We start from the raw sequence: 10192 nt of genomic DNA on the forward strand, positions 1-10192 counted from the left end.
TTGGACTTCGATGGCTACTTTGAGATAATAATAATACTAATAATAATAATAATAATAATAATAATAATAATAATAGATGAAAGATACCTTAAATCATATGACAAGTGTACTTTAGACACTTCACATATAAAAAGGACGGGACATATATGATATATAGTTAGTACATCAGTAGAACTATTCAATGACAAGTGAAGTTAATGAAACTTAAAAGACGACAACTTTGAGGAATTTCAACATTCAAGTTTAGCTAACGTGGGTGTGTTACAATCAGAAGAAAAGGAGTGTTGAGTCATAGATAAATCCTCTAATTGGCTGCTAGTTGTACATTAATTCGGTCTTCCTCATGATTATTAATGATGTAAGAGAATCATAGAGCTCTCTCTTTTGTCGTTATTAGGCCACCATTATTCACCAGTGTACTACCAACGCGACAGCACATATAATTCTGAAGCATCTTACTTCCTCAACATCTCCTTGCTCGATGTGAGAGTATCACGTTGTATACGGCTCAAATCAGGTATGCTCGATTTTTCAGGTTCGAAGGGTAGCTTTAGGTTCGAGTCCAAGATGGATTGAGGTCGAATTCGATAAATCAGGCTCGAGCTCAATGACAGAGTACAAGGCCAGAGGATTTAAGTTCACGATGAGTATCGAAGCCGAGTATGTTCAACCCCGAGATAGTGCCGTTATGGATTTGTAACAGAATAAGCTAGATTCCTGCACGTCCCCAAGATCGTGGCGTAAATCCCGGAATAGTTTTGTACGAATCCGTACTGGGCAGTTAGACAGCTGTCCCAATAAGATTCTTTACTGTAAATAAAAATGTACCTTAGTAGGGTTCCCCTATTATATAACCTGATCATTTGTAAACACATTCAATCATCGGCAAAGAATATACTCTCTTACATTTTCGCTAATTGGTCATCAGAATTGTCCTTTAGCTTTATTATTCTTGCTTTACTGTTCTTGATTCATCTCGAGGTTACTTTGGCTCGAGGTCGAGACTGACCTACATTCTAGTTTGGTTTTACTTATTTCTTTCCTTCATACTTCATATTTCTTGGTTATTAATTAGTATTGAACTAAATCACGTATCTTTAAAACCATAAATCAAATTTAATTATTACTCGTATCTTCAAGGTAAACACACATAGTTACGCCCAACCAAGAATGTGACCTCACCGTAAATAAAACGAGTAAATATTATACTAGAATACTTCAATTTTTAATAGAGACAAAATCATATTAGGACAAGAATTGAAGTGATGGAATATATCAGGTAATTATATTGATAGGAGGTTATAAGTGCAGATAAAATAATTGAAGTTCAGGTAAGTTAACCTAAACATCATTATTTTTCTTCTAAACCACACAGTCTACATAGACTGTCAGAGAGAAAAATCACAAAAATTTTCCCTTAGTATGAGTTAATATGGTCCGGTCATTCAAGCAAAAGTTGTGTACAATGAACCTAATGTGGTCTGTCATTCCTCGAATCCTACACACAATAGAAGTCATTGCACTGAATTATTCTTTATTATGGAGAGAAATATTTCACCTTGTATCACTAAGAATGTACGTACTCATCTTTGATTGTTCTACAGAAAATGCTAGTCCTACTACATTTATTTCATAAAGAAAGAAATGCGCCAAGAAATGGAATGTAGCCCCAAATTGGAAGGATAAAAAGAGATCAAAGATAGAGATGTCCAAAAGTGAAAGTGTGGAAAAAGATACATGATATTATAAACGATTGGCCTAAATTAACCAACAAACTAGAAGTCCCAATCACCTGAACATAACCTAGCTAGATATTTCTTGCATGGTGGCTATATATATATATATATATATATATATTAATAGAAGGCCACCTGCTTAGCAAGTTTCCAATAAAGTAATTCATTAATTAATACTCCTCTTATCACGTCAGATAAAACAATTGAAACCAAAAAAAAAAACTTTCACTAAACAAAGTAATGGAAGCAGAAGATACTCTAACTCAGGGGAACACTGAACCTTCAAATAAGAAGAGTAAAGATGGTAAAAGATTTACTGATGAACAAGTCAAGTTGCTTGAGTCCATGTTTAAACAAGAGACAAAGCTTGAACCAAGGAAGAAGCTTGAGCTGGCAAGAGATCTTGGGCTGCAACCTCGTCAAGTAGCTATTTGGTTTCAAAACAGAAGGGCTAGATGGAAATCGAAACAAATGAAGCACGAATACAGACTACTCAAAGCGGAATTTGACAAGCTAAATATGCAATTTGAATCATTGAAGCAAGAAAAGGAATCTTTGCTCAAGCAGGTGTCTTATTAGTTATTGCTCCCTATGTTCCATCTTACGTGCACCTATTTTCTTCTTTTTTTTTTTAGTCTAAAAAAGAATAGCTCATACTCTTTAACTTTAAACTTCTCATTTTATACTTCATAATATGCTCTTCCATAGAAACGTCATGTTTAAGATCACAAGTTCTAACTTTACTTTTGGTATGTATCAAATTCTTTTTATTTTTTAAAGTTCGTGTTGTCAAGTCAAATACATCATATAATATGAAAATAGAGTTGCGTTTTCTCAAAGTCATTCCTTACTTATCAATGCTTAAATAACGTTTGATTCTTAAACAGTTAGAGGAACTAAATGATCAGCTGGAAAACAACCATGCTGGTTGCAGCAGAGGCCAAGATTCACTAGACAGTGAAATCTACACATGCTCCGAAAATGGAGGTACTGACTTAGAGTTGATGGACAATATTATCCCTGGTTGTTTAAATGCAAGTGTAGAAGGCAAGAGAGTTAATGAAGTGGAAAATGACAGAGAAGGAACATTAATCGAACATTTCAGATGGAAGGAAGAACCAGAGTTTTGGAACATGGAAGAATTAGGTGACAGTTCCTTAGGATCACCTGGACACTGGTGTGCCGTAGGCCTAGGTCGTACCTTCGACCTGTCATGTGGCAATTCCAAGTGGTGGGAATTTTGAACTCCACAAATACAATAAAGCTTTTCAAAGGAGTCAGCAGTGACCCAAGTTTGATCAATAAAAAAGCTTTTTCTTTCCTTTTTCACATTGATAGAGCCAAGGTTGTGTGCAGAGAACAGAAGAAACAACTTTTTTCCATTGTGCTGAGAATCCGAAAAGAGCTTGCCAAAAACTGATTTGCAAGGAAAACTAGCAGCATGAACAGCGATGGTTTTGCATGTGATTCGGAATGTATGAACAAGGGATATACTTGCCTTATTTTTTGAAATGTTCCACTGATGTTTCTTTCTTCTTCTTCTTCTTCTTTTTTTTTTTGGGGGGGTAGGGGGGTTAATGAATAGCTTGTAATTTATTGGAATTTTTATCTCCTATAGCAAAGGTTAACACCTTATTTATTTAAAATAAATACCATTTAAATAAATTATATTCTATAGATACATTTTATGGTTTATAGCAAAATTTCTAATTTTGGTTATCTCCTACACTTAAGCCACTAAAGACGTTATGTTTTATTTTTCTCTCTCCCTTCTCAAATTTTTCTCTCTCATATTTACCGTTTTTCATACAACTTCTCAATACACGTTCATCCTCTCTCTATTTTGATACAATCTATTTTCTTTCCCATTCCCTGTAAACACGCTCAAAACCAGAGAAACCTCCTCACCCGCACCACTGCTTCCTCCTTCCCCAATCTCGGCGTAAACCCTAATCTCCTCTAGATTTTACTCATTTGTTTCTATAATTAGTGTGGTAAGTATTTAATTTTTTTGATTTTCGCTATTTTTGCTTATTCTCAACATCTCTACTCACCAAATTTTCTCTAATCAACAGTATCCAAGCGTATTCTCACAATGTCTGAGAATACACCCCCGCAAGTTGATTACTAGAGGTATACCCACTAAAATTCTCAATTTCGATGGGCCCTCTTTCTCCTTGCAAATCACTCAAGGGGAATTGGATGCAGGTTTAGCCAAAAATATGGCATTGGAGAAGAGAACAAAATCTCGACATGACAATTTCAAAGAAACCCAAGTCGAGAAATCATTGAAGGAAACAAGACTTCCCATTGCGGAAAAGAGGAAAAAACATATTTCTGAAGCTTCATCTGTCAAGGGGAAGGAGGTTGAAGCAAGTAAAAGCTCGGATACACTGAAGAAAAGGTAATTTTTGATGTATTCATCTGTATTATTGATGTATTCATCTGTATTTATATGTATAAACCTGTTGAATTCTCTGTTAAAAAAGGATATTCAATGTATTTTTGTACTTATAGAAATTAATGATACAGATATGTATTCTGATGTATTCTTATAGTTGTATTTATAAGGATTTTCAAAGTTCCCATCACTGTTTTATTCTAATTGCAATGTCTTTATTTGTTGTATGCGTATGTATTATATTAGTACGTATATTTCTATCACTGATATCTTAATCCAGTTTATTTTTGCAGACTGTATTTAGTTGTATTCATATGTATTCATGTCAGTTGTACTATAAAATATGTGTTGTATTCAGTTTAGTTGTATTTATTCTTGTTAAATGCAGGGAATTAAGCTGTTTGTGAAAAAACAACCTATATTTGCACCGCATATCAGTGTATATACTAACACTGACATAGTCTCCGAGCTAAAAGAAAATCTTACTCCAGAGCAGTACAAACAACTGGGTAATACTTGTTTTGGAAATTTCCTTCAAATGAAGCGTTGTGAAGTCCAACATCAACTCTTCAGATGCTTCATGGCTCTCCAGTTAGAAAGAAGTCCTAACAATGTATTTGCAATACACGTCAATGGTACTTCATTATCTTTCTCAATAAGGGAGTTTGCGCTTGTGACTGGCCTCAAATGTGTTGGTAACCCTGCTGATTTTGAGTTCAATGAAAAGGTTCCTAACCGGATTATTGAGACTTACTTTGGAGGTGCCAATCTTGTCAAAAAGAAAGATTTGATGGAATGCTTTGCTGACAAGAATTGGGGTCACGACAACGATGGGGATGCCTTAAAGATAGCTGTGTTGTATTTAATACACACTTTCATTTTTTCATCCGAGAAGAACAGCACAACCATCCCAAGGCTACATTTTGACTTGGTCGAGAGTGGGCGCTATTCTGAATATCCATGGGGCATAAAAGCATTTGAAAGCCTGACAAAATCTATTAGCAAGAAGATGGATGCTCAGAAGAAGTGCTACAGGATAGCTGGTATGCCTCTAGCTATGCAAGTGTGGTTTTATGAGTGTTGTTCAAATGTTGATCCCAAAAATGCACTCCGAGTTGATAACGTGGTCCCTAGAATACTCAATTGGAGATCCACCGGAAATCAGCCAAACTTTGCTTATCTGATGAACGGCATGTTCAATGACAAGGGAAAAATGGTAATTTACAATTTATATCCTGCTAGTTTACGATTTACTAATCATTAATGCTGCATACATTTGCATACAGTTATTGCTGCATACAGCTGCATACAGTTGAATACAGTTGTTGCTGCCTTCATTAGTATTGCTGCATATTTCATTAACTAAACCTTGAATACAGTTGTTGTTGCCTTCATTAATAAACTTGAATACAGTTGCATATAATTTAATAATCATTACTACTAACTTCATTTGAATACAAACTACATTTTGATTCCAGATTTGCATACATCCATTGTAGTAAGACTTTGATTGTATTTCGTTTTTTAGATTATTTACAAGGACATCCATCCAACCGATATAGAGCTTGCCGTTATTCAGATTCCTCCAGTAGGCGTTGCTGTTGAGAACAATCCTACTCCTACTCATTCAGACAAGTCGGCAGAGGATTCAGATGACTTTTCTCCTACACCTGATCTCTAGTGTAAGAAGAAACATGCTGCAAGTGTTGGTCCATCTTCATCACCGTCCCATAAAAAGCGCAAGGAACAGATTATTCATCCCTCAAATACAGAGAATCAATCCAAGATTCCTCCAGTTGGTGTATCTGAAATTGCACAAAATGTTTTGCATCACAATCAGCTGGCAGATTCCAAAAATGATGAAGTATCTTCTTTGAGGAAAGACCTAAATTCATTCAAAGAATACGTGAGTTTTTTATCCACACATTAAACATTACAATTTAGTGTTTAACATTCGTATGTGTACAAATGCACTTTTCTAATTATTTCTGTCTTGCTAAGGTTGTGGGCGAGTTCAAGTCTCTGAGATCATTGATCAATGATAACTTTAAGATGCTTGCTGACCATCTTCAACACAATCAGCAAAAAGAAAGCTTACACCAGAGAAAGGAAACCACAGGGAGACATGATGATGGTATTGAAATGCCATATGATGCCAACTTGCAAGATATTCCAAAAGGTCACAGACAGACTGATACAGTTGTCGGCGATAATGTTGAGGTTTAACATTTTTTAACCTCTTTAGTATATGTTTATATATCCTGTTTGCCCTTATTCGGATTAATCATATATAAAACAATTTTGTAACATTGTGAAATACAAGTATATACAGAATAATTCAGTATTTTTAATTATCTTAATCCTATATGCATTTGTATTTTCCTGACTTTATTTCTACATAATTATTGTGCTCTTCGCATGTTGTATCTACATGTATTCATATATATTACAACATGATACTTGTATTCATTTAAGCTTCCTCTATATAGTAATGTTATAACTTCTAGTTAGATGCATTTACATTCTGCCCAAAATATACAATGTATTTATATGTATTCAGATGTATTCTTAAGGGGATTCATTGAACATACTTCTAGCATGTATTCAAATGTATTCTTAAGATATGTATTCAGATGTATTCATTGAACATACTTCTAACATTGATGCATACGTCTAACAGAATGCAGTGGTTAATGCTCTTTGTGTGGAGTCAAGAGTGGAGGGGAATACTACATCAGAGGTGCCGTGCAACATACCACCTATAGGCCAAGAGGGTGTATCTACATATTATCATGTATCTCAATTGTGATACACAACAGTGTAAAAAAAGTTGAATCAACCCCAGTACCATCTCATAGGAATCGGCGACCAAGTAGATGGTATTCTTCGCCTTACGAGTCTAACTTCGACTCCGCAGGTTAGTATTTTATAAACTAATTATCTATTTTCCCATGGTTTTTATAATTAAAACCCTCTATACATGAATTCAATGAACAACAGGCACCTCGGTAAAATTGGCCCCCATTTTTGAAAAAAGATACCCATTTGAGGATGATTCAATAACGGGGCCGTATCCTACATTAATCATTCAGGAATACGACAAATGGGTTCGTGATGGTCTTCTTGCTATACATGAGCAGAAGTGAGTTTTTTCCCGGTATGTCTATTACGTATTTATATTTTAAAAAATGGATATAACATTTTTTTATATTATACTTGTAGAAGTAATTTGAAAGACCATTACAAGAAGAACAAGTCAACACTTCATATACCATTGGATTTTGGAGTTGATCAAGTCAATTCAAAAAATTGGTTTTACCTTCTATCGTTTGACGGTAAACTATGGGATGACAATGTAAGTTTTACCCCTTCCAACTCCACTATAATTCATTTCTTTAGTATTGGTTTGTCTAATTGTATAATTCACAAATTGAGCTCTAACCCAAATTTGTCTTACATTACTTTGATGTATTCAATTGTACTCAGATGTAACTAATACATCTGCTGTATTTAATTGTATTCAGATATATTTTAACATTATTTAGTAGTTGAATATAAAATATGTTTTTAACTGAATCTGTTTGATGTATTTAATGGCATCATTATTGTTAAAATAACTGCTGTATTTTATTGTACTCAAATGTATTTTCAAAGTTATCAGTAGTTGTAACTAACAGATGTATTTCAGTACTATGTTTTTAATTGACTCATTAGTTTTGAAATAACAACATGTATTTAAATGTATTTAGATGTATTTTAACATTACTCTGTAGTTGTAAATATCAGATGTATTTAACTGAATCTCTATGATGTATTTAATGGCCTCTTTATTCTTGAATATCTGTTGTATTAAAGTGTATTCAGATGTATTTTACTGTATTCAGATGTATTATTCTTGAATCTGTGTGATGTATTTAACTGAGTTTTCACTTATCATATTCAGTTTCTTTTTCTTAGTTTGATTAGTTGGACTAATGCTATGTAATTAGATTTGTGTATAGCATATTGACGTCATATTCTACTATCTAGGAAAGAAGGGAAAGTACAACCAAACAAGCAACTTCAAGCATACAACTGTTGATTGTATATTCAAGACAAGACTCGCTGAAATCTTCGACAGGTATGCTGATACAGATAGTAATGCAAATGTAGCCAAAGAAGAGGATGTGGTATGTGAGTACATAAGGGACTACAGATTGCTAGCTAATGTACCTTGGCATACTGTTGACAATGTCTTGATACCGGTCAACTTGAAGGACAAACTACACTGGATATTGGCTGTTGTCTCATTCAAGGAGAGATGTATCAAAATGTATGACTCGTACAGATCTGCAGGTCATGATGCCTATGTAGCTTCTGAGATAGATAAGCTAGCTAAGCTTGTACCTCTGTATCTATCAATCAGTGGCTTTTACAGAGATAGTCAAGGCATAGATTGGTCTACTTACTCAGCATACACTGACAAGTCACATACTGATCCCTTTGAAGTTGTTTTCATATCAAATCTGCCTCAACAGAAAGCTGGGAGCATGTATGTATTCAATCATCATTCATGTATCATTTTAAAAATCTAATTGTATGAATTATTTTTAATTGTTTCAATCAACATTTTCAGGGATTGTGGAGTGCATGTTGCGCATACGCAAAGTTTCTGAGCACTCTTGGTGAGATTCCACAAACAATATTTGATTCCAATCTACTCCGTCAAAAATATGGTGCTCTCCTCTGGGAATATGCTATGCGGAAGATAGATTTGCTGATGCCATAAGCGAGAATGAAGCACCCTCAAAGATTGCTAGGCAAATCACGGAGTCAGATTCAAAGTTGCAGATGATGTTAGAGTAGCTTTAGGTGTTTGTAGTTTTGGAAGGTTGTTTTTAGGTGAACACTGTTTTTTGAATAGTTTTTTGGTGAATATGATATTCAGTTAGAAAAAACCATGTTTTAATCACTTTATCAATAGTGTTCATATATGACAATTGCAATTTTTCAATCTATGTTTCATTATTTTGTTCATAAGTATTCATGCTTAATCTTCAGTTTGTATTCATATGTATCTTACAGGATATATTCATACGTATTTAACAGGGCATATAAGTATGTATTAATATTCAGTCACTTGGCTTGTATATCAAAGTCAGAAACTGTATGCTTCAGGTTTATACGTATGTACTCAACTTGATGTATTTATTTTACTTACTTAGGTTATATGTATTTATTAAAATTGTTATATTATAGCTGAGTATATAGTTGTATTCCGATGTATTTAGACTAGTTATGTATATACAACTCAGGCACTGTCTATAATAAATTGTCTAAGTATATGTGGACAAAGTTGTATTCGAATGTATTCAACACAATACTGCAACTAAATGTATCCAGAATATATTCAGGTTATATGTATTTACTGAAATTGTTATATTATAGCTGAGTATATAGTTGTATTCCGATGTATTTAGACTAGTTATGTATATACAACTCAGGCACTGTCTATAATAAATTGTCTAAGTATATGTGGACAAGGTTGTATTCGAATGTATTCAACACAATACTGCAACTAAATGTATCCAGAATCTATTCACGAAAGGCATTTCAAAATTTATTACTTGACAATGTCATCAGAAGTAATGACAAATCGTTGGAGCACTAATACATGTCAAAGTGTTAACTAAATCCTACATGGAGCATTTCTACACGTTCGCTTGTTATGTCCTCCTTGCCCACATATGCTACATGAATGTTGATTTTTCGGCTGCAACAATTCACTGAAAGGTTTATCACGCTTCTTCTTTGGCCTTCTAGGAGGTCTTTTTCATTTGGGTGGTAATACAACCTCCTCTGCAACATGTGCTGGTATATTCCAGTCATTTCTGTCTGGTAGCGGGTACACAGGCACATCGTATGTCATTACAACAGAATTTGATTTGTAATAGTTAGAGCAATATTCTTCTGGCATTAGAAACTTGCTCTTCAATACAGCCCAAGCATGTGGGCATGGTAATTCATCAACTTGGAACCTCCCACAAACGCGTTTTCTCTCTAACAGGCAGACGGT

At 34.3% G+C, this 10192-nt stretch overlaps 1 protein-coding gene across 1 annotated transcript; it reads left to right on the forward strand.

The window, feature by feature from the left end:
* The first annotated feature begins 1879 nt into the window (after window positions 1-1879).
* LOC109214895 (homeobox-leucine zipper protein ATHB-12-like) lies at window positions 1880-3417 on the forward strand. Its single transcript, XM_019378857.1, has 2 exons — window positions 1880-2303; window positions 2624-3417. Exons 1-2 carry the CDS (start codon window positions 1977-1979, stop codon window positions 2978-2980), a joined length of 684 nt encoding a protein of 227 aa, XP_019234402.1. The 5' UTR covers window positions 1880-1976; the 3' UTR covers window positions 2981-3417.
* The last annotated feature ends 6775 nt before the right edge of the window (window positions 3418-10192 follow it).

The sequence above is a fragment of the Nicotiana attenuata genome, unplaced genomic scaffold (assembly GCF_001879085.1).
Source record: "Nicotiana attenuata strain UT unplaced genomic scaffold, NIATTr2, whole genome shotgun sequence".
Lineage (NCBI taxonomy): Eukaryota > Viridiplantae > Streptophyta > Magnoliopsida > Solanales > Solanaceae > Nicotiana > Nicotiana attenuata.